The sequence below is a fragment of the Leptopilina boulardi genome, unplaced genomic scaffold (genome assembly GCF_019393585.1).
Source record: "Leptopilina boulardi isolate dan_hultmark-lab unplaced genomic scaffold, ZJU_Lbou_2.1 LbouV2_330, whole genome shotgun sequence".
Classification (NCBI taxonomy): domain Eukaryota; kingdom Metazoa; phylum Arthropoda; class Insecta; order Hymenoptera; family Figitidae; genus Leptopilina; species Leptopilina boulardi.
Window position 1 is genome coordinate 410,788 of NW_026137897.1, and position 21,961 is coordinate 432,748.

At 26.3% G+C, this 21,961-nt stretch overlaps 2 protein-coding genes across 8 annotated transcripts in view; both read right to left on the reverse strand.

The window, feature by feature from the left end:
- Window positions 1-80: 80 nt before the first annotated feature.
- On the reverse strand, window positions 81-4,521 carry LOC127285255 (splicing factor 45). 2 transcript variants are annotated; one of them, XM_051311163.1, is made up of 4 exons: window positions 4,334-4,521; window positions 3,875-4,183; window positions 3,144-3,572; window positions 81-446 (listed from the first exon to the last, which is right to left on the reverse strand). In XM_051311163.1, the coding sequence occupies exons 1-4, from the start codon at window positions 4,448-4,450 to the stop codon at window positions 159-161; spliced, it is 1,143 nt and encodes a 380-aa protein (XP_051167120.1). In that variant the 5' UTR covers window positions 4,451-4,521; the 3' UTR covers window positions 81-158. The 2 variants fall into 2 exon arrangements, with proteins under 2 accessions (XP_051167120.1, XP_051167119.1); XM_051311162.1 differs by having other exon boundaries at window positions 3,144-3,578.
- Window positions 4,522-4,757: 236 nt separating this feature from the next.
- The window catches only part of LOC127285258 (protein naked cuticle homolog), a 50,765-nt gene continuing 33,561 nt past the window's right edge, over window positions 4,758-21,961 (reverse strand). For 5 of the 6 annotated variants that reach the window (XM_051311167.1, XM_051311171.1, XM_051311170.1 and 2 more), the window contains 4 exons: window positions 8,769-8,989; window positions 8,038-8,403; window positions 7,410-7,726; window positions 4,758-7,314 (listed from right to left, as the gene is read on the reverse strand). In XM_051311167.1, coding sequence (XP_051167124.1) covers window positions 6,690-7,314; window positions 7,410-7,726; window positions 8,038-8,403; window positions 8,769-8,989 — 1,529 coding nt within the window. In that variant the 3' untranslated portion in view covers window positions 4,758-6,689. Of the gene's footprint in view, window positions 7,335-7,409; window positions 7,727-8,037; window positions 8,404-8,768; window positions 8,990-21,961 lie in introns of all 6 variants that reach the window. The other variant, XM_051311172.1, reaches the window with a different exon arrangement.

Consider the following 21,961-nt stretch of genomic DNA (forward strand, 5'->3'; position numbering starts at 1 on the left):
ATAAAAAATATGTGAAATATATATATATCAATTTATTAAAAATGAAAATTTTCTTCTTTTTACCTTCAAGAATCTCGATATTTTATGAATTTTTAAGATTTATTTTAAAAATACAATACCTTAATTTTAAAAAACCGACGAATTTTTCTTTTTTTTTTTTAGTCAAGCAATTGAAGATTGTCTAATTTTTCACTGGAATAAAAACCAGCTTTTACGTTTCTTCCACCAAAAAATCGTCCATTTAAATCAACCACCGCTTTAATTGCACTCTCTATCCTTTTGAATTCAACGAATATTCTTACAGCCTCCTCGGCTGGTGCTTCGCGAACTTCATGAATTATTACTCGCGCCACATCACCGTATTTTGTATTGCATTCGTCTTTTACTTCTGGTTCTAGGTCCTCGTCAACTTCACCTGGTCCCACCATATTTCTCAAGAGCACCACCTTTTCAAAAAAAAAAAATAAATAAATAAAAGAATTAATTAATTTCAATGGTATATTTTAAAAAATGATTCTAATTTTTAAAGGTTTTAACGAGGAAAGTATTCAATATTACATATAATAATAATCAATATTGTCAGAATTTTATTTTTAGAAATTTGTCCTACTTAATTAAAATTGAGAAATTAATAAAATGGATTTAATATCTAATAACATTAGTTATTTAAAAGAAAAAAAAATAATTAACTAATTAAAGTATTCAAATAATAATATATATTCAATATATATATAATTATATTCAATAAAAATTTCAATATAATAAATGATAAATTTCAAAATTATTTTAATTTTAAAGATTTTAACGAAAAAGATATTCAATTAATAATATATTCAATATAATACAATAATTATTTTATGTATTTAATAACAAAAATTATATCCCCTTTTTATTTACAAAAAAGTTAATTTTTTTTTTAATGAATAAATTATTTATTTTAAATAAATAAAATAATTTGGAAGTTAAATAATTTTGAAATTTTTGTTTAGAAGTTAAAGGCTTTAACGAGAAAAGTATTCAAATAATAATATATTAAATATAATATAATAATTATATTCAGTAATAAAAAATGTATCCCTATCTTTTTTTTTTTACAAAAAAGTCAATTTTCTTTAATAAATAAATTATTTATTCACTAGCAAAATTAAACGCGCGCCAAATTGACTATTTAATTGTTTGTTAGAAAGAAATTAAAGATTAATATTATTAATAATAATTTAATTTATTAGAATATTATTACACATTAAATGATAATAATGAAAATTATATGTTTACAGGCCTCGGATTATATGACTTTTTCCGACTTTTTTCAAAAATACGACTTTTATCGATTTATTTTAATAAAATGCGACATTTTTTTTTTACATTTGAAAAGAAAATGTAAATAAAATACATTTTTTTAGTATAAAATTTATATCTTCTTCAGATCTTCTTCAATTCAATTATTTAACAAATTTTCAACTAAAATGATACTTCATTAAATTAATTATTTTTAATAATTTTAATGAAATACATCACAAATTTAATTATATCAAAATTATTTTTTCAATTAAAATTTTTATGAAATTTAACAATTGTTTATAATTTAAAAAAAAATATCACAATAAAATTGAATTATTTTTTAAAAATTTCAATTCAAAATAAACATTATTACCCGAAATTTTAATTCAAAATCAATTAAAAATCCAATAATTATCCAAAATTTTCAATTTAAAATTTAATTATTTACCAAGTTTTCAATTTAAAATGAAATAAAATTCAATTATTTTCTAAAATTTCTATTCAAAATTAATTATCCAAATTTTAAATCAAAAATGAACTTAAATTAAATTATTATCCAAAATTTCAAGTAAAATTCAATTATTTCCCAAAATTTTCAATTCAAAATAAACTGAAATTCAATTATTTTCCAAATTTAAAATCAAAATTGAATTTCATTATTCTCAAAAATTTGAATTCAAAATTAATTGAATTTTCAATAATTTGAATTTAAAAGCATCTAAAACTTAATTATTTCTAAAATTTTCCATGGAAATTTTTTTTTTTTGAATTTAATAATTTCAATTATAACTCTAAGGAAATTCAATTATTTTTAACTATTTTATTAATATTCTTTGAAAATTCAACTATCTGAAACCATTTTTCAATTAAAAATGATTTTCAAATTATTGTATTTTGTCCGGATTTTCTAATAAATTTTTAGTGAAATTATCTAAAATTTTAATTACAAAACACTTAAAGTTTCAATTAATTTCAACAATCTCAATTTTAAATCTTTGAAAATTCAATTAAATTTAAAAAATGTTTTCCAAAAATTGTTTGATAAATTATTTTTAGTTTTGTAAAATTTAATAATTGTTTTGAAAATTAACAATATCTTTTGAAATTTAATTATTTCTAAAAATTTCAACTTTAACCCTTCGAAAAGGATTATTATTAAAAAAAAAATTTTTTTACTTAAAAATCTGTAAAATATTTTTGTTAAAATAAAAAACAAATCCACCTTTTTTTTGGAATATAAATCAACTAAAACGACTTTTTTGTGTCTTTAAGTTGATTCGAGGCCTGTGTTTTTATAATTAATATTTTATAGGTATTCGTTGACCCCACCTTAAAAATTAATTTTTAAAAATAAATTTTTTTTCAAATTACTATCTTGTACGAAATTTCCTGGCGCATCTTTTTTCTCTTCATAAATTTTTTGTATTTGTATACAATTTTTGAATGAATATACAATTTTAAAAACAATTTCGTTGGTAAACGTTGTGCACGTGAATTGAATTTTCGAATTTGGAATTTTAAAGAAACTTATTCCGAAATTTGGAAACACAATTATACAACTTTGGCAAAAATGAGAAAAAGAATTGTTAAAATTTGACACGTCATAAGATTACTATTAAAAAAAAAACACGTGATATCAGAAAAGGCCAACTTCAAGTTAGGACAGAAGGACAGACCGAGCATTTTATTATTATATAATTTATTCTAAAAAAAAAAAATTAATACAAAAATAACATTAAAAAAATAAATAAATTTAGAATAAATTATTTATTTTAAATAAAATAATTTATAAAATTATAAATAATTTATAAATAATTTTGAAATTTATTATTTAGTATTGAGAAAAATGTTGCATTAATTACCTTGCTTGGTGATTTCATTATTTCCGTAATACTTGGCTCCTCAGGTGGTGGCATTTGTTGTTGTTGTTGTTGCATTGGAGGTGGTGAAATTGGAACTGGTGGCGGAGGTGGCATTAATTGTTCACGTTCACTGACAATTCTACCGCCTCGTTTACTTGTTTTTTCAACTTGTAACGCAACTGACATTCCCTGTTCTTTTTTACCAAGACCCTGACCCTCTTTAAAACCATATTTTGCCATTATTTTCGCTGCAATTGAACTTGAATTAATACCAAGATTATTGTTTTGTTTTGAAAATAATGGCGGAGCATCAGTGTGCTCTTGTAACGATGGAGGAGGCGCAATTGCAGCACCGCCCTGCATTGCTCTCGATGTTGGCGTTCTCTCCTCATCTCTCTCGGGAGGAATCATTGTATTTCCCACTGGAAGCTGTTGCTTTAATAAAAAAAATTTATGATTTTTTTTTTTGTAATTTAATGATGAAATAGATTTTTTTAAAAAAATTTAATGAAGAAATTAGAAATAGATTTTTTTTTTAAATTTAATGAAGAAATAGATTTGTTTTTTATTTAATGAAGAAATAAGAAATAGATTTTTCAGAATCGTAGTTAGGGGAAATTTATTTATTATAGTTCGAAGAAATTTTAAGAAAATTTTCTAAAATAGTGAAATAAAATTTTGGTTTTCAAAAAAATAGAGGAAAAAAAAAAAGATTAAAAATTGCAACAAACCTGAACATCCTCAAATCGTGTACTATCTCGTCTACGTTTTCGTAATTCACTCTCCTGATCATGTTCCCTGTCTCTAATGTCACGTAATTCTTTAACAACTTTTTCATATTCATTAGGCCACATGGGATCATATTCATTAACAACATTCCAATCAAATTCACTCGCAATACCAATATTATTACCGCCTCCACTAACAAGAGGACTCGATATTACTTGTTCATCATCGCGTTCTGTTTCTCTTGATTTTGATTTTAAATCAATAACAGGCGCTAATACTGCACTTGCTTTTCTATATTGTTCTCTTTTTGGCTACGAAATTATACACATCAATAATCATCAAAATAATGAAAATGAAAAAAAATTGCCGACCAAAAAAAAAAACGGCAATATTCTTTTGTTTATATTATTGATCAAATTTTTGAGGTTAGAATTCTCTTTTTTTTTACATATTTTTCTTACCTGTGTTGTCGCCGCTTTTTTTAATTGTAATTGCGATTGTAGTAATTTTATACCCGATGACCAGCCGGCTACTTTTTCTGATGCACGATGTTTATCAAAATCGTCGTACAGTGACATTTTATTTTCACTATAAATGAATTATTTTTGTTAAACACGAAGTGTCATTTTCTGTTTGACGGCCATTGTGAATTAAGGCGCATTCACACGTCGATTTTTTGCGCTGGAAATTTCAAAATCCGCCTTGAAATTCCGGGGGAAATTTGAAATCAGCCAATGAGAGCGATCGAAAGTCCCAAACGGAAAAAAGGCACGAAATTCAAAATTTTTGATTTAAATATAAATTATTTATAATTTAAAAAACAGAATTTAAAACTAATTGTAAGGGGAAAAAAAAACATTTCTCGTGAGTGATAAGACAAAAAAATTTATAAAAATGTGTTTTAATAAATACCAATAAAAATCTACAGAGATTACAAAGTTTGAATAAAAAATTACAAGCCCTGTTTCATATGCGAATTATTGTATATTATTTTTCCAGGACTATTGGTTCGTTTTTCTTTATTTCCTTTAATAATATTATTACTAGAATGAATTCTTAAATAATGTATAATACTTTGCATCGATAATAATAGAAAAATATTGTCACTTTTTCATTTTTTTTTATTTTCGCTTAGAAGATAAATGTTCTTTTTCTAAGCTACAAATTAGCAAAAAAAATCAGACAAAATCCCAACCAGAAGCTCACTTTCTCTTCGTTACAATCAAAAAGTAAAATTTGATGTTCCCTTTTGAACGAATTCCTTCACAAGATAATATTTTCTACAATTGAGGTACTTTTTTTTTCCTTCTTCCCTTTTTTTCATACACAAAAATGCATATCACAAATACTACTAAATTACTAAATGCCTGAGATCTTTTTCTTTTATTAAAAAAAAAAAAAAAAAAAACATTTTAATATTGTACGCAAATTTTTTAAACCACAAAAAATATTGCTATTAAATTCGAAAAAATTTCGATCAAAAAATGGAATCCGCCCATTCGAGATGACATCTTTTGAAATCTCGATGCAAGGAAGACTAAAAAATATATAATTACAATCTTATTATTCTATACGTATACGTTTGTTTTTATTTTTTGTTAACTGCTCGGTAAAAAAAAACTTTCAAATGCTACGCTAGAAGAGTGAAAAAAAAAAAAAACAAAATTCTATACAAGTGAAAATGTTAATCACTTTTTTCAAAAAAAAAGTTTTCATAGAAAACGTGACAATTTGAAAGCCCGAGCGGTTTTATATTGTCAGACATGTATACAACAAGTTTATTTATTTTTTTTTTTAAGATTAATTTATATAAATAATTATCATAGGCCTTTGGATTTTGATAAAGACTCAAGACGAAAAAAAAGTCTATATCATTTCCTCTTTTTTTTTTTTTTTTTACAGTCGTATTTCGATGGATTCAAAGTGAAAACATTTTGTTTCGAGACATTTTGAATTATTTTTGCGTTCATGCTTGAGTTTAGGAGCTAAATTTTAATTAATTAAAAATGAAATTAAAATTAAATTTTAAATTTAAATTTAATTGACTATATTCGAATATTTTTTTGCAACTTTGCTGATGTTTCTAATTTTTTTTCTTTTACTAAAAAGCGAAAACTGTAACTGTACTTTCGAAACTGTAAATGTTAGAATTTAAAATTTTCCAATTCTAAACACTTTGTTGTTTGAAGATAAAAAAATAATTAAAAATACAAAAAAAAAAAAACATTACCAACATTTTATGGAATTTTATGAAAAAAAGTTATTAAAATTCCGTTCAAATTAAAATGCCATAAAAACAATGTGTTTTCACATAAATCGCATATCGATTTGATAAATAAAAATATAAATAAAAACAAATAGTCTTTATGGACGACAGAACATTCTCTCTAAAAATTATTTCAAATAATAAAAGAAAAATACAATTTAAACATAAATTGAACATAAATTAAGACATCGAATTATGTTCAATTTATAATTCTTTAAATTTAAATTCAAAATAAAATTCCGTTTTTGCAAATTCTCTTTGCAATTTTCTTTTTTCTAATTATTATGTTGATTTATCTTTATTTCAATCATGAAAAGAATTAGTGAAGTTTTTTTTTTGCAAATTTATTTAATTTCAAAAAAAAAATTGCAAAATTTGTCTCATCACTTTCTATGATTGAAACAAAATTAAAACAGCAAAAAAAAAAATGCTACCATTTACTTAACAAAAATTCTTTTATTACTCTAAAAACAAAATTAGAACGAATGTTTTGTCTATATCGTCACCTTTTTCTTTTTTTTTTTTTGTTTAGTGAAAAAATTTTGGCAGAACTAGACTAAAGCTTCCGCATGATAATGATGATAATGATGATGAATATGTTCGTGAACATGTTTTTGTCCACTTGCAGCGGCGGCCGCAGCGGCAGCAACAGAATTTTGTGAAAATTCTCTCTCCAACCAACGTACAACTTGTGCCATTGCTCGCGCTTGATCCTGTTCTCTAGTCGCATGTTTCAATTGATGTTTTTTACTTCCTTTACCCGTTAATGGCGTTTGTATATGTTGTATATCATTTTTTAAATTATTATTAACATGAGCAAAGACATTGTTCTTGTTAATTATTTGTTGTGCAACTTGGGCAACGTGACGTGTCGCTGCATTTTGTTGAAGAACTTGCGCTTGGATTTGCGAATGTACATTACTTTTGGGCGAATTGACTGGTGTATTTCGCGGTGCATTTGAACCCCGTGCTTTTCCACTATTCTTTTTTGATTTATTAACGGGGACTTTACTACTCGTGAAAACTGGCTCTCGATTTGGTTTGTGATAGTTTGATGAATGTCGATGATGCTGGTACCTTTGTTGTTGTTGTTGTTGTTGTTGTTGCGGTTGATGTGAATAGGGACTCGGCGGTTCGGCATAGGGACTTCGAATAGGTATTTGTTCATGGTGCTTCCTGATAAAAGATAATATTGACTTTGAAAAATTTTTCATTTTGTTTTTTGTTTAAAAAAAATATTATTTATTTGTGTTTGTTTTTTGAAAATTTACCTTGAATTATTAACACCAAGATTATTTTTTTCCATATTCGCTTGAATAATTTCGAACAGCTGTTGTCGTTGCATTGCTGCGCTTCGTTTTCGATGATTTGATACAAGGGGTGTCAATGGTGTGAGGGTTGGCGAAATATCACTGGCTTCACTTACATCGCCCTCGGAACTGTTTGAATAGGGCGAAATGAGATGGGGAACAGGCCCCACTCTTCTTCGGAGTTCTTCTTCCTTTGATGGATTTGTCGGAATATTCTCTGCGTCTTCGTCACTTGGATTTCGCGCCGGTTGCTGTTGTTGCTGCTGCTGTTGCTCAGACTGCAAAAGAAAAAAAAATAACAAAATAATTTGATTTTCTTTTTTTAAAAAAATAATTTTTCCAAATTCAGCTAAATGAAAATTCCATCAAAAATTTCCTTAAAATGCAAATTAAAATGCAAAAAATAATTATATCTAATAAAATGAAAATTCTAACGATTTTCATAATTCGGAAATTTCAGTCAACTTTTGCTCCGGAATTAATAAAAATTATTTCTGGAATAGTAAAATTTAATTCGGAAATATTTTTTATTTTATTTCCAGAAAAACAGAGTAATAATGAAAATAAAAAGAAAAAAAATTGAATTTACCTGAAAACGATGTCGTGGCGCTCGTCTTCTACGATGAGTTCGACGTGATGAAATTTGATTTGCATGACTGCATGGATCGACGTGTGTCACATGACAGCATGATGAATTTCGATTTTGACTTGATGTTGCAGTTTTTGGAGTGCCATGAGTTGCTGAACGTTGATCAGGTGAAACGGTGAGTTTTACTTTAATTTGTCCGCACGATGGTGCTTGAATTTTTGAACCAAGTGTATCATAAATTGCCTTCACAAGACCCGCAATATCGTCTTTCGATATTCGTCCATGACCATCGACTCCATAGAGAGTAAATGAAAATTCCTGCCTTCTACCACCGCCCTCAGCAACCGAGACATCACATTCAAATTCCTGTCAAGAAATTTTTACCCATAAAAATCTAAATTATAAATTCATTAAAATTTTGGCAAATATTAATAAAAAATTAATAAATTAATAAAAAAACATTAATTAAAAATCTATTTTTTACAAAAGAAATAATTGAAAAAAGAAAGGAAACGGAAAATTAACTCGCGGGCATTGATCACTGATAAAAGATTTTAATATACAAAAAAAAAAGTTTTTTTTTTTTTTGAATAATTATGAGCTCTTGGAAAAGATTTATAAAGTTGAATGAAAAAAAAAGGAAAAATTTGCCTCAAGGCAGTGATATTAAATCATAAATCAAGAATCGTTTTTTGTTGAACTCAGCGCATTTGAAATTGAAGGATATTTACCTCGAAGCTGAGCTGCCGAGTGGGATTTGAATTCGTTTGCTCTTCATTGGTAGCTGGAGGCGTTGGTGAAACGGGGGTGTTAACTGCAGGTGGTGGAGATTCAGATTGTCGTAGATGTGATGACGATGCTGATGGTGGAGGTGGTGGTGAACTATTGCATGGTATCGCATCATTTCGCAACAGTAATTCAGAATCACTTCCGTCTGCACTGCCGCCAACGACTGTAAAAAAAAAAGAAAACATCTTTTTTTAAAAAAAAATTAATAAGAACGAAAAATTAATATTTTTTCGAGAAAATTAAAAAAAAAAAAAATTCAGCTCTATTAAAAATTTATATAGGGTAAAAATTATAATTAAATTCTCGATTAAGTCGAGAGAAATCAGCCTCTGACGCGACGCGAGGTGGAGGTCTTTACAAATAAGGGAATCTTCTAATTAATTTATAAGCCATTGTTGTCTGAGGCATCGCAAGTATTTTATATACTGAAGATTGCAATGAATGTTCTTCAATTTTTACATTTATTTCTTATTTATAGAAAAATATTTTTCTACCTATCAATATAAATTAATATTATATATTAAATATAATATAAATTTGGAATAAAATTCCAAATTTCCCCCCCCCCCCAAAAAAAAATTGCACATATAAATTACAAACTGGGATTAAGAATAATCGCCCGGTACTTTTCAATGAGAGTTCGGTTAGTCTAAACAGATAAGTTCGTTATGTATATATAGTAAACATTCGAGCAAAATTGTCTGAGTTCATATACATGTATATAATGCTTCCAAGTCTCGCACTATCAGTATTTCGCTCACGTATAAAGCTTATTAGTGAATGAACATTCTCCAAACGTTGATTGCAAACGTGCCGACACCTCATTTTTTTTCTTTTTTTTTATTTCTATTGCGATACTATACGCGCTCACAAACTTATCTCTCGATAACAATTTTGATTGAAAATTATTTTACAATCGAGTTTCAAAAAAAAAAAAAAAAAAAATGTAACTTCCCTTATGACTAAAGGAAAATAAATCATCACGAATAATAAATAAAATAAATTTATAGCGAAAAAATTGGAAAAATTAGAAAATTCAATTTTTGTATTTAGTAAATGAAGAATTCAGCCAAATGAACATTCCGACAAAAAAATCTGCCAATTAGAAATTTTAATAAATGAAAATATTAATAAATAAAAATTCTCCTAAATTGTAAAAAATAAAAATCTTATTAAATTGAAATTTTTCCAAATATGATTTCCATTAGTGAAAAAATTACATTAAAATTGTAATTTAGTTAATGGAAAATTCAGCTAAATGAAAATTCCACCAAATGCAAAATTTTCATAATTATAAATGAAAATTCGTAAAATTCCTAATTCGTTCATCTCTAAATTCAGCGAGAAGAAAATATTTCCAATCGAAAATCGAAATTATTCTCTGAATTCGTAAAATTCCTAATTCGTTCATCTCTAAATTCAACGAGAAGAAAATATTTCCAATCGAAAATCGAAATTATTCTCTGAATTCGTAAAATTCCTAATTCGTTCATCTCGAAATTCAGCGAGAAGAAAATATTCCCAATCGAAAATCGAAATTATTCTCTGATAAGAATAATAAAAAAAGCAAAATTTTCAAAGCAGAAAAAGAAAATAAATCTCAAGTATTTTAGAAATGAAAATTGAAAATTTTTGTTATCTGCGGAAAATTTGGTGATTTCAAAGAAAAGAAAAAAAAATAAAAAGGAATTCCTTTGGCGAGACCGCCACCTCATCTTTTTTGAGAGTCTACAATATTCAGAATTTGAGTCATTAAAAATCTGTAAATGAGGAATTCTGACTTTTTGGCCCAAGGTAGAAAAAAAGAAGAAAAAGGTAATTTGTAAGGAAAATCTCGAGCAGTTTAAGTCACAAACAGCATCTTTCTCTCTCTCTCTCTCGAGATTCTAGAGGAGAAGAAGAAGAAGAAGTTGCAGTTGGTTATAGGGTGCGAGTAGGTTGGAGGTTCGGTAAGACAGTGAGGTGAAGGAGAAAGAGAGAGAGAGAAAAAAAAGAGAGAAAAAAGAAAGAGCAAGACAGGGGAATATAGAGGAAGGAGGTGGAATGGAATGAGAAGGAAAGGGGAGCCGTTCTGTCGGGTCTCTCTTCCTGGAAACCAACAATAATAGCGGTCCAGAGGAGAAGAGTGCCGCCTTCGACCGCCAACTGCCTCTCTCGCTACTCTTGCTTCTAGGAATATACCTAGATCTCATGTCTTACAATCCTCGAGAGACTCTCTCGCTGAATCAGAAAAATAGAAATGCATTCGCACAGAGACGATTGTCTATAATTCTCCAGAGTCTATTGCTCTCTCTCTCTCTTTTTTTTCTCTCTCTCTCTCTCTATAAAATACTGTTTTAAGAATGAAGAATCACAAACTTATCGAGAACGGTACTAGAGAGCAAAAGAGAAAGATCCAGAAAGAGAGATGAAGAATCAGAGAGGATGCAATGCACCCTGGTGGCTGCTGGTCATCCCGAGTGCGATTGAGACTACCGAGATTTTTATGCCTCGCCCTAAATTTAGATTTAAGTCCACGATGAGACGCGGGCTACTGCTTTTATGAGCACCGGCTGTTTGCTTCCTTTTTCTCTCCTTCTTCTTCATCACATATTTTTCTTTATGGAAATCTAGCCACGCGACCTATTAAAAATAATAATTATTAATTTTCAAAATTGATAAAAAAAAATAAGTGGGTCAATTAAAAATTGTATTCAATTTTTTTTTTTTTCAAATAAATTTGCTTTAATTTAAATCAATGAAGCGTCTTTCCATCAATGGAACAAAACTGAATTTAGTGCGGAGTAGAAGAAGCCAGGAGAATGTTAAATGAAAAAAAAAAAAAAAAAAAAAAACTGCCGACGACGTAAGGCCTTTCGACTCTGGTTTGTATACAAATAAGGATACCTGCTCAGGCAATGGCTTCGCCTATAATGTGGCAATGATAATTACTGAACAACCTACCATATCTGGACCTGTCGTAAAAGATCTAACCAACCTTAATTAACTTTAATATTACTAAATTTGTTTAATTAAAAAAAAAGACAAAATATTATTTACCCGTGGATTATCAAAAAAAAAAAAATACAAACCAAATTTTTACAATAAAATGGTTAGAGAAAATACTTTTTTCGATTTTAACAAAAATTTAGAGAAGTCTTTTTCAAAAATTTTTCGAAAAAAAAATTTCTCAAATAGATATTTTTCCTCTATTATTAATAAATACTAAAAATAAATTTATAATTTGTAAAATAGATATTTTTCTTCTATTAGTTAAATGAAAAAACAAATTGAGAAATTCTACATTTTTTGAAAAAAAAAAACGAGAAAAATGCAATGAAAAATTCTCACTAAAGAAAAAAAAAAAAAAACGATGCGATGGAAATTAAGCAAAAATTGAAGAAATAATACATAATTCAGAAACCATTTTTCTCCTATTTTACATAACAATAGAGTCTAGAATCTTGACTTGCAAATATCTTGAGAAGCAACAGTTTTGCGCCACAAATATAAAATTGGAATATTTTTAAATAACCACCATATACAAATGTAAATTCTCTCTTATAAATTGAAAAAAGAATTTCTTAAGAAGAGAGAGAGAGAGAGAGAGAGAGAGAGAGAGAGAGAGAGAGAGAGAGAGAGAGAGAGAAAAAAATTATCAAATATTCGAAATTAAAATTATAAAAAAATGTGACAATTGAATAATTTACAAAATCGAAGTTTGAAAAATTCAATTAATAAAAATACGAAAAATCAAAATGTTTAAAAATTCAATATTCCAAAGTACCAAATAATTCAAGAAACCAAATTTTTTAAAATCTAATTTTCAAAACTACCAAATAATTCAGGAAACCAAAAATGGTCAAAACTATAATAATTCAGAAACTTGAAATAATTCAAGAAAGGAAAATTTTGAAAATCCAAATCTCCAAATGAAAAAATAATTCAAAAAACCAAAAATATAATAACCTAGAAACTTGAAATAATTCAGGAAAGCAAAATTTTTAAAATCCAATTCTCCAAAGTACCAAATAATTTAAAAAAAAACCAAAAATATAATAATCTAGAAACTTGAAATAATTCAGGAAACCAAAATTTTTAAACTCCAATTCTCCAAAGTTCCAAATAATTCAGGAAATCAAATTTTTTAAAATACAATTCTCCAAACTACCAAATAATTAAGGAAACCAAATTTTTTTAAATACAATTCTCCAAAGTACCAAATAATTCAGGAAACCACATTTTTTTAAATCCAATTCTCCAAAATACTAAATAATTTAGGAAATCAAAAATAAAATAATCCAGAAACTTCAATTACAGAAACCAACATTTTTTAAATTTAATTTTCCAAAGTACCAAATAATTATTCATGAAACCAAAAATTGCCAAAAATATAATAATTCAGAAACTTGAAATAATTCAAGAAAGGAAAATTTTTAAAATTAAATTCTCCAAAGTACCAAATAATTTAAAAAAAAAACCAAAAATATAATAATCTAGAAACTTGAAATAATTCAGGAAAGCAAAAATTTTAAAATACATTTCTTCAAAGTTCCAAATAATTCAGGAAACCAAATTTTTTAAAATCCAATTCTCCAAAGTTCCAAATAATTCAGGAAATCAAATTTTTTAAAATACAATTCTCCAAAGTACCAAATAATTCAGGAAACCAAATTTTTTAAAATCAAATTTTCCAAATTATGAAAATAATTAAAAAAATCAAAATTATAATCAATACAGAAACGAAAATAAAAATTCTATTCAACCAAAATTTAAATAATGAAAATAAACACATGAAATCGGCACAAAAAATTCCAATCGCTTCTAATCTAATTTTGAAAAATTCAAATTAAAATAAGAAAAAGAACAAAAAAATAAAACAAAAAGAAAACCCCCACTAAGAAATGGTAAGTCGAGCTCATTTTCTCAGTAAAATCCATGTAATTAACAGCAAAACGAACATGTATATATATATATATATATATATAGAAGACCGTCATTTTTCATTTCTGACAAGGAATTGGATTCGAGCCGATGTGAAAGATTGTTAGAAGAAATTCTCCCGGCGTGAAGCTTTTTCTCGGTACCTTTATTTTTTTCCTCTCTCTCTCTCTCTCTTCTTGAAAAAAAAAAAAAAAAAAATGTTTCGGCATCCCTTTGGAGTTTACCGTCATTCGGCCGTTGGGTCGGAAAACTAAGACTTATATAAGAATACCCTGGACAAACAACAATGTTTTGGTGCCCCCTCCTATTGCTTGTTGCAAAGAGATATAGTCGAAGAGAACCGCACCTTTAAGGAACCTGAGGGCAAAATTTTTCGGGGCGTAGGTAAAGTTTTGCTCGTTAGTTCAAAACTTGTAGGGGACACGACTTTTCAAGATTCCAGAACCACCTCCCGAGAGAGTTTATAATATGGTGAGGAACGAAAAGTAATGTACCACCAGGGGATAAAGGGAAGACGACACCAATGAATTGTTTGTCGGCCTATTTTCAAAGACTTAGCGGGCCCTATAACCATTAAGGAATGTCTCTCTCTCTCTCTCTCTCTTTCTCTAGGCAAAAAAAATTTTTACTAAATTTTTGAAAATACAAAATTTACTATTTTGTATTGAGCGCGACCATGAAAATTATTTACAAACTCTATTATCACCTGGAGAATACCAAAAACTCATCGTCATTTGTTCCTGGAAATTTTTATTGCACCAACCATTTAGAGAAGAATATTATTCATTGCTAATTTTTTTCTTCACCTTTTCATTTGAAAAATATTCCTTATTTTTGGATTTCGAGTTCCTATTTCATTTTTTCTTTTATTGAGTAAAAAATGAATTGAATCAAAAATTATTGAAAAAATACTATTTTTTTTTTCGAAAAATTGAAGAATAAAATCGAAAATTATCATTTTTGAAAAGAAAGAATTTAAAATTTCGTAATTTATTAATCAAATTATATTTTTGACTGAGGAAAAAATGAATTGAATACAAAATTATTCTCGATATCAATAATAGTAATAATAATAATAATATTAATATAATTAATATTTTTTAAAAAAGAAAAAAAATTTTTTTTTTGAATTGAAAAATCAAAAATATCATTTTTAAAAAGAAATAATTAATTTATTAATCAAATTATATTTTTCATTGATAAAAATATCAGTTTTAAAGAGAATTTACAAAATTTCGAACCTAAAATTTCTTTATAGAAAAAAAAAGACAATATTTGAATTTTTTTAAATCAAAAAGCAATTTAAATAGAATAGAAAGTAGGGCATTTTTTTCAATTGAATAGGAAAAAAAAAATTATAATTTCCTAAATTCAAAGCTGAAATGACGAGTCGATATTTATCAGAGAAAATGAATTCATATATTCGAGAGAAATCCGAATGGAATGTATATACATATGTATATAAATACGATAACAGTCGCCTATTTTTTTTTCTTTTTTTTGACCTGAATAATATACCTATCTCGAGCAATAAAGATATAGACACAAATGTCAGGGTGAAGAATATTACATAATAATTTCTGAGCTTTAGAAAAAAAAAATAATAATAATAAACACTCGTGGAATTGTAGTTTAAAATGTTTTTAAAATTTCTAAATCCTAACAAATTTTTTTCAATTTGAAAAATTCATTAAAAACGAATTCAAAAAGTACATCCAAAAGTACACAAAAACAATTCAAGAAAATTAATTTCCTACTTTTTTTTCCAGAAAAATTTCACTATTAAAAATAAAATTTTCCTACATCGAAATTAAAATGTTTTTAAAATTTTCAAATTCTAACAAATTTTTTTCAATTTGAAAAATTCATCAAAAAACAATTCAAAAAGTATAATTACAAAAAAAATAAATTCCCTACTTTTTTCCAAAAAAAATTTCATTATTAAAAATCAAATTTTGCCTATTTCGGAAGAATATTTCTAAAAAATAGAAAAAAATCCTCGGAACAAGAAAAGAATATTTTACAAATCGTCGTATTAATGAAAACGAATTTTTTTCTCAAAAATAAAAATTCACCAAAAAAAAAATCCAAAAACGTATAATTAAAAAAAAAATTAATTCCCTACTTTCGAAAATTGAAAATTTAAACCAAAAATAAAAATAGGAAAAAAAAACCAAGGAAATTTTTATAATTTGCGAAGAATTTTCGAAAATTGTTTCCTTCTTTTTTCGAAAATTACTAATGTATTTAAAGAGAGTTAAAGAATTTATGATTGTGTAACGCATTAATGTGAAACGTTAGCTTACGACAGATAAAACTGGTTATATAGGGGTTATTGCACGTTGGAGAATGAAAATGTTATAGTGTGTGCGTATAGAACTCTAAACCCGTTCATGCAACTTTTGATGACGATCTCTTTGCAAGAGAGAAAGAGATATAGAAAAATGATAAGCAAAAAAAGAAGAAACAAAAAAGAAAGAAAAAAAAAAAAAAAATGAGACTTTCAGAGCCGCATAATGTACATAAATGGGTTATTCGCGTGTTTGTACTCGGTTCACGTTGCAAAATATGCGTGCACGAGATCGACTTCCAGAAACTTGACAGGCAAGTGATAAAAATTCAAATGCACACACCAGGAAAAGCAATGTTGAATGGTTGCTGCTCGCGATTCCTCGTTTTTGTAAACACAATAAATCTACATTTTTTTATCATTTACATGACTTCATTTGTCCTTTACCCAAAAAAAAAATACGCAGATATAATATTCTCGTCTCGGTGAATTTTTCAAAAATTATTCCAAAACTGTTCTTCCTGCTTTTTTATTCCCCTTAAAAAAAAAAAAATAATAATAAAAACATTTTTTATAAAGCGATAAAACAAGCTCTGAATCTTAAAAAATTACAAAAAGATTTCAAAATCTTTAGAAAAAAAAAAAATCATTTTTAAATCCTAATCGAAAAAAAGGAAGTTTTAAATTTTTCACTATCGGTGTAAATAAATTTTTTTTTAGCGAGAATAAAAATTTTATCATCAGGGTATAAAATTTTCATTTTACGAATTCAAGTTCTTCTAATAGTCGAGGGAATGACAATCAAATTGGAATGAGTTTTTTGTTTTTAGTGTCAGCAGTAAAAAAAAACTCGTTTGTCTTCGTAAAAGAAAAATGAAAATGAAGAAAAAAATTTTTTTTTTGATAAGAAAAATATTTTCGAGAGAAAAATTGAAAAAAATAAAAATAGAAAATTATTGAAAAGTTCTGAAGAAATAATTTCTATTTTTTCTATAGAGAATATAAAATTTCAAAATCTTCTTTTATTTATTTTAATAAAAAATAGTGATTTTAAAAAATAATATTTTGAAAATTTAATTTTTTCTGCCACAAATATCAAAATTCGAACACTACAAATTATTAAATTATTTATTATTAATTAATTAATTATTTACTTATTATTAATTAAATAAATAGTTATAATTAAAAGTAAATAAATAATTAAAATTAAAAAAAATAACTCAATCTAAAATTAAATAAAAATTTGAAATAAGAGGAAAAAAAACGAAACGAATTCAAAAAAATGGAATCCAAATCAAATCCAAACCAAATTTTGAACCAAAAAAAAAAAAAAATACAAAAGACAGGACAAATTACCAAATTTTTTTATTTTATCCCAATGAAAAATTAAATTGAAGAAAAAAATCAGAAATACTAAAAAAATATAAAAAAAAAACCTACTATTTATTGTTGAAAATACGAAAAAGGATCAAACCAAACTTTGATCCAATATAAAAAAAATTACAACAGGAGAAAATTTTTCATTTAATCCTAATCAAAAATTAAATTCAAAAAAATCAGAAATACAAAATATCCTCCAAAAAACATACCAAATATTAAAAATACCCATTTTTTTTTCCTACTTTAAAAAAGTCAAAAAAAAAAAAAAAAAATCTCTTTCATTGACAATTAAAATAAAATGTTGACATTATTTTGCTTTATTGCAAATGAAGAATAAGATGAAAAGAGAAAAACAAAAAAAACAAAAAATTAAAGGAAGCAATTAAAGAAAAATAAGGGGGAAAAAAAGTAAATGAAACGTGCTTCAAAAGAGAAAGAGAAAAATGACTTGATTAGTGAACGAGGTTGAAAAATTCACCAATTTTCGAGGAATTTTCAAAGGTATTAAAAAGCGGCAAGTACAAAGGGAACGACAAAATAATTAAAGAGCATGAGGTTTTCAAGCATTTGCTCTCGCACACATACATAAAAGAAACATATACAAGGGAAAGAAATGTTTTCTTAAGGAGTTAATCCTCTTCAAACGGTTAACGCCTTTTATGCTAACTGCCGCCTGTATCTAACAAACTCACGAGGGTCCAATAATGAAATCCCATTCGTGGTCTCTCTCTCTCTCTCTCTCTCTCCTCAACCCTCGAAAGCATCCCCTTCAATTAAAGGGTAGTGATAGAGGTGCTCCATTACCTTGAAAAAATCAACCCCCTTCTGTTTGCAAGGGTTGAAAAAAAAAAAAAAAAAAAAAAAAATAACAGGAAGAAAAAAAAGAGAAAATAGAGAGCGTAATGCACGCGATTCTTTCGCAATCGTCGTCGCGCATACCGGCGGAAACCTTTGATCGTTGTAAAACGTAAATTCTTACAACGTGACTCGAAAATCTCTTTCTCTCTCTCTCTCTTTCTTGATTCACCGCTATATACTACTTATGAGAGTATAGAATATCGTCTGCAGTAAACTTTATTTATTTTTTTTTTTTTATTATTTCATCTCGTTATTTCCGTCTTTTATTCTCTAAGGGTTATAAAACGTCCGGAGATTTACAACCACATAGAAATATCTTCATATCGATAAAGATTTTGTCGTCAAATATTAATGGAATGTTAAGAGGGAAACAATAATGTGAGATTTTTTTAAAAAAAAGTGACAATTTTTGTGGACCACCCACTCAAAAAAAAAAAAACGACTCTGGTGGTCCAAAGATGTCTAGAATTTCAAAAAGCACCCTTTTCGAAATACTTTCCAATTTTTTCCTGATTTTTTTTTTCTTATCAAATTATTTTCAGGGAGAAATTATCTTATTTTTCGAAATTTTATTCCAATTTTCATTTAATATTTTACTCTCAAATTATTTCCCGGAAAAATCAAAAAACAAAATAAATAAAATGATAATTTGGTACAGAATTTTTTTTTTTTTTTGAAATGTAAAAAATCGAAATAATAAATTTGGAAGTTTTTAAAAATCTATTCGCCCTGACGAAGCATATGGGCAAAGATTAAATTGAACTAACGAGGGGAATTATATTTTTCTAGTCAAAAAAAGGAAGTGCGATAAGATTCATTTGTCATGTCTAGCCTCTAGCGATCTCGAGTGTGTTTATTCAGGACCAAGTCCTGTCGCGTTCAGTTCCTTTTTTCTCTCTCCCTACTTTTTTTTTTTTTTTTTTTGCTTTTAATCTTTCCCGACAAACTAATCTCGTTAGCAAACAGTTGGAGGTGAATTCTCTCTTTTTTTTTATTTTTTTAAATGTTTTATTAGAGGATCCGAGAAGAAGTTAGCTACCTGGTAACGCAGAGTTTTGGAATTAATTGAATGGGACGATTCTTAGATCCCATTCATGAAGTCGATGCCTGGTTTAAAGTTAGTACAACCGGTGGTCGTTTTGGAAGGGATAAAATAGAAGAGAAGAAGAAGAATAAGAAGAGAAGAAAGATACAAGTTAAAACGCCAGGGAAACTATAGTGGTTAATATTTGAATTTTTATTTATATTTTATTTTTTTGTAAAATATAAATTTACAATAGAAGAATAAAAAAAAAAAGACTAAAATTAACTCAAAAATATTTTTTTTCAAAATTTCCTACTTTAAGAAATTTCTAACTTTTCCTTCAATTATTTGAAAAGAGATTTATAAGAATCGTTTTTTTTTTATTATTATTGACACGACAACGAACTTTTATTTACGACAGTGAAATAAATCTATCAAGATTTTTAATTCTTCAAAACTCCTGTTAAAATTTCTAAAGAGTCCTAATTTTCTTTGATATATTTGCGCTTGTACCTAACTACCGGACTGAAATAATATTTTCGGCAAACATGACTTTTTCTTTTTTGGGGAAAATTATACTCTTGGCAAATTGTTATTTAGTACCTTTTCAAAAAAAAAAAAAAAAAAAAAAAAATGCCTTTTAACTTTTCTTTTTTTTGAAAGAGTAGAGTAAATAAAACGAGATAAAATTCTATTTGAAATTGAAAAAAAGAATTTAAATTTAGAAAAAAAATAATTATAAATAAGTAAATAAATAAATTCAAATTGATAAGAAAAAATTAAACATTAATGTAAATTCTGGATCAGTAATTGAAGATTAATTATTGAAATGAAAATAATTTCATGGAATAAATATCGAAAATTGCAATTAAAATCAAAAGAGAAAAAAAATTCAATATTTATAAATCATTAGAGAAATTTGTACAAAATTTGAAATAATCCAAAAATTTAATTAAAGAAGTAGAAACAAAAATTTAAAAAATCAAAATTAAGAAGTAGAATCAGTATAAAACGAAATTTAAATTTGAAATTAAGAAAAAATCAAAATAAAAATTAATAAAAATCAAAAAAACAGAAGAAAAGAGCATCAAATAAAATAAAAATCAAAATTAAAACCAAGAGAGAAAAAAATCAATATTTATAAATCATTAGAGAAATTTTTATAAATTTGAAATAATCCAAAAATTTAATTAAAGAAGTAGAAACAAAAATTAAGAAGTAGAATCAGTAGAAAACGAAATTTAAATTTGAAATTAACAAAAAATCAAAATAAAAAAAAGAGAAACAAAATAAAAAAAATAAAAATTAATAAAATTAAAAAAAAAAACAGAAGAAAAGAGCATCAAATAAAATCAAAATCAAGAGAAAAAATTTAAAAATCAATAGAAGAATCTTCAAAAAATTTGAAATAATCCAAAAATCAAAATAAAAACGAAAATTTTGAACTAGAATCAAAAGAAAAAAACAAAAATAAAATTGCCAATTAAAAGAAAAGTAGAAACATAAAATTGAAAAAATTTAACGAAATAAAAAATGAGTTTGCAATCGTTCATTCCCGCAGATCAATCGGGAACATATATATCGACGAAGAGGCAAAAGAAAATATGGTCACGAAGAAAAACAAGCATCCGGTATCAAGAGCTGATTAAGATTCGAAAGCGAAGTTTAAACTCTCAACGTCTATAACAGAGAAAGAGAGAGAGAGAGAAAGAGAGAGATACTGTAGTGTGTATATGCGCGCCGAGTATAATTTGGAAGGTATTTGCTCGGAAGATCAAAGGCAATCGTATAGTAGTGGCCTAGTCACGTTCTCTTGATCTACTCGTTTATAATAGAGCCCGATTTCTTCGCCTCTGGCAAAGGCCTCTCTTGCAAGAGAGAACAAGAATCTAAGCGCTATATATATATAAGTAGCAAAGGCCCCGCAACAGTTGATGCTATCAGCATCCATATAGCGTTCAGACAGAGAAAGAAATACTTTGAAAACCAGGGTAAATCATTTCCTGTGAGAAGAAACTAGTTAAGAAACGCGTAAGATTAGTTAATCCTCTCGAGGGATTTAACTCTATAAGAGAGAGAGAGAGAAGAGAAAACTGGATCATCTTCAAAAACTTCGAAACTAGAATAACGTTTAATCAGATCGAAAACAACAACGCATCATTAGGATTAAAAAAAAAACATTAAGCAAGACTAAAAAAATCTTTCTTTTTTTTTAGATTAAAAAAAAATCTTTTTTTCTATTATAAAACAATAATAAAACTTCCTTTATTATTATTAATAATAATAATAATAATATTAGTATTCGTTTGATAATAAATAAATAAAACAAAAAATATATAATAAAATTGCTAATAAAAAAAAAAATAGAAAAATTATAGATTTTTCTAATTAGAAATTTTTTTGATCTAGAGGGACAACGTCATTTAAAAAAGAATCATTAAATTTCAATCATCAGCTACTAAAAGAAACATCATTAGCTAGAGAAATTAGTATGGAAAACGAGAAAATCATCAGCTGTAATATTGCATCAGTCAAAAATAGGAAATCATTAGAAAAATCCAAGGAATAATCTAAAAAAAAGATGAAACAAAACCTAATAAACAAAAATTATTGAAACTAAAAAAAACAATCTAAATGAGAACCAACATAAAAGAAAAAAA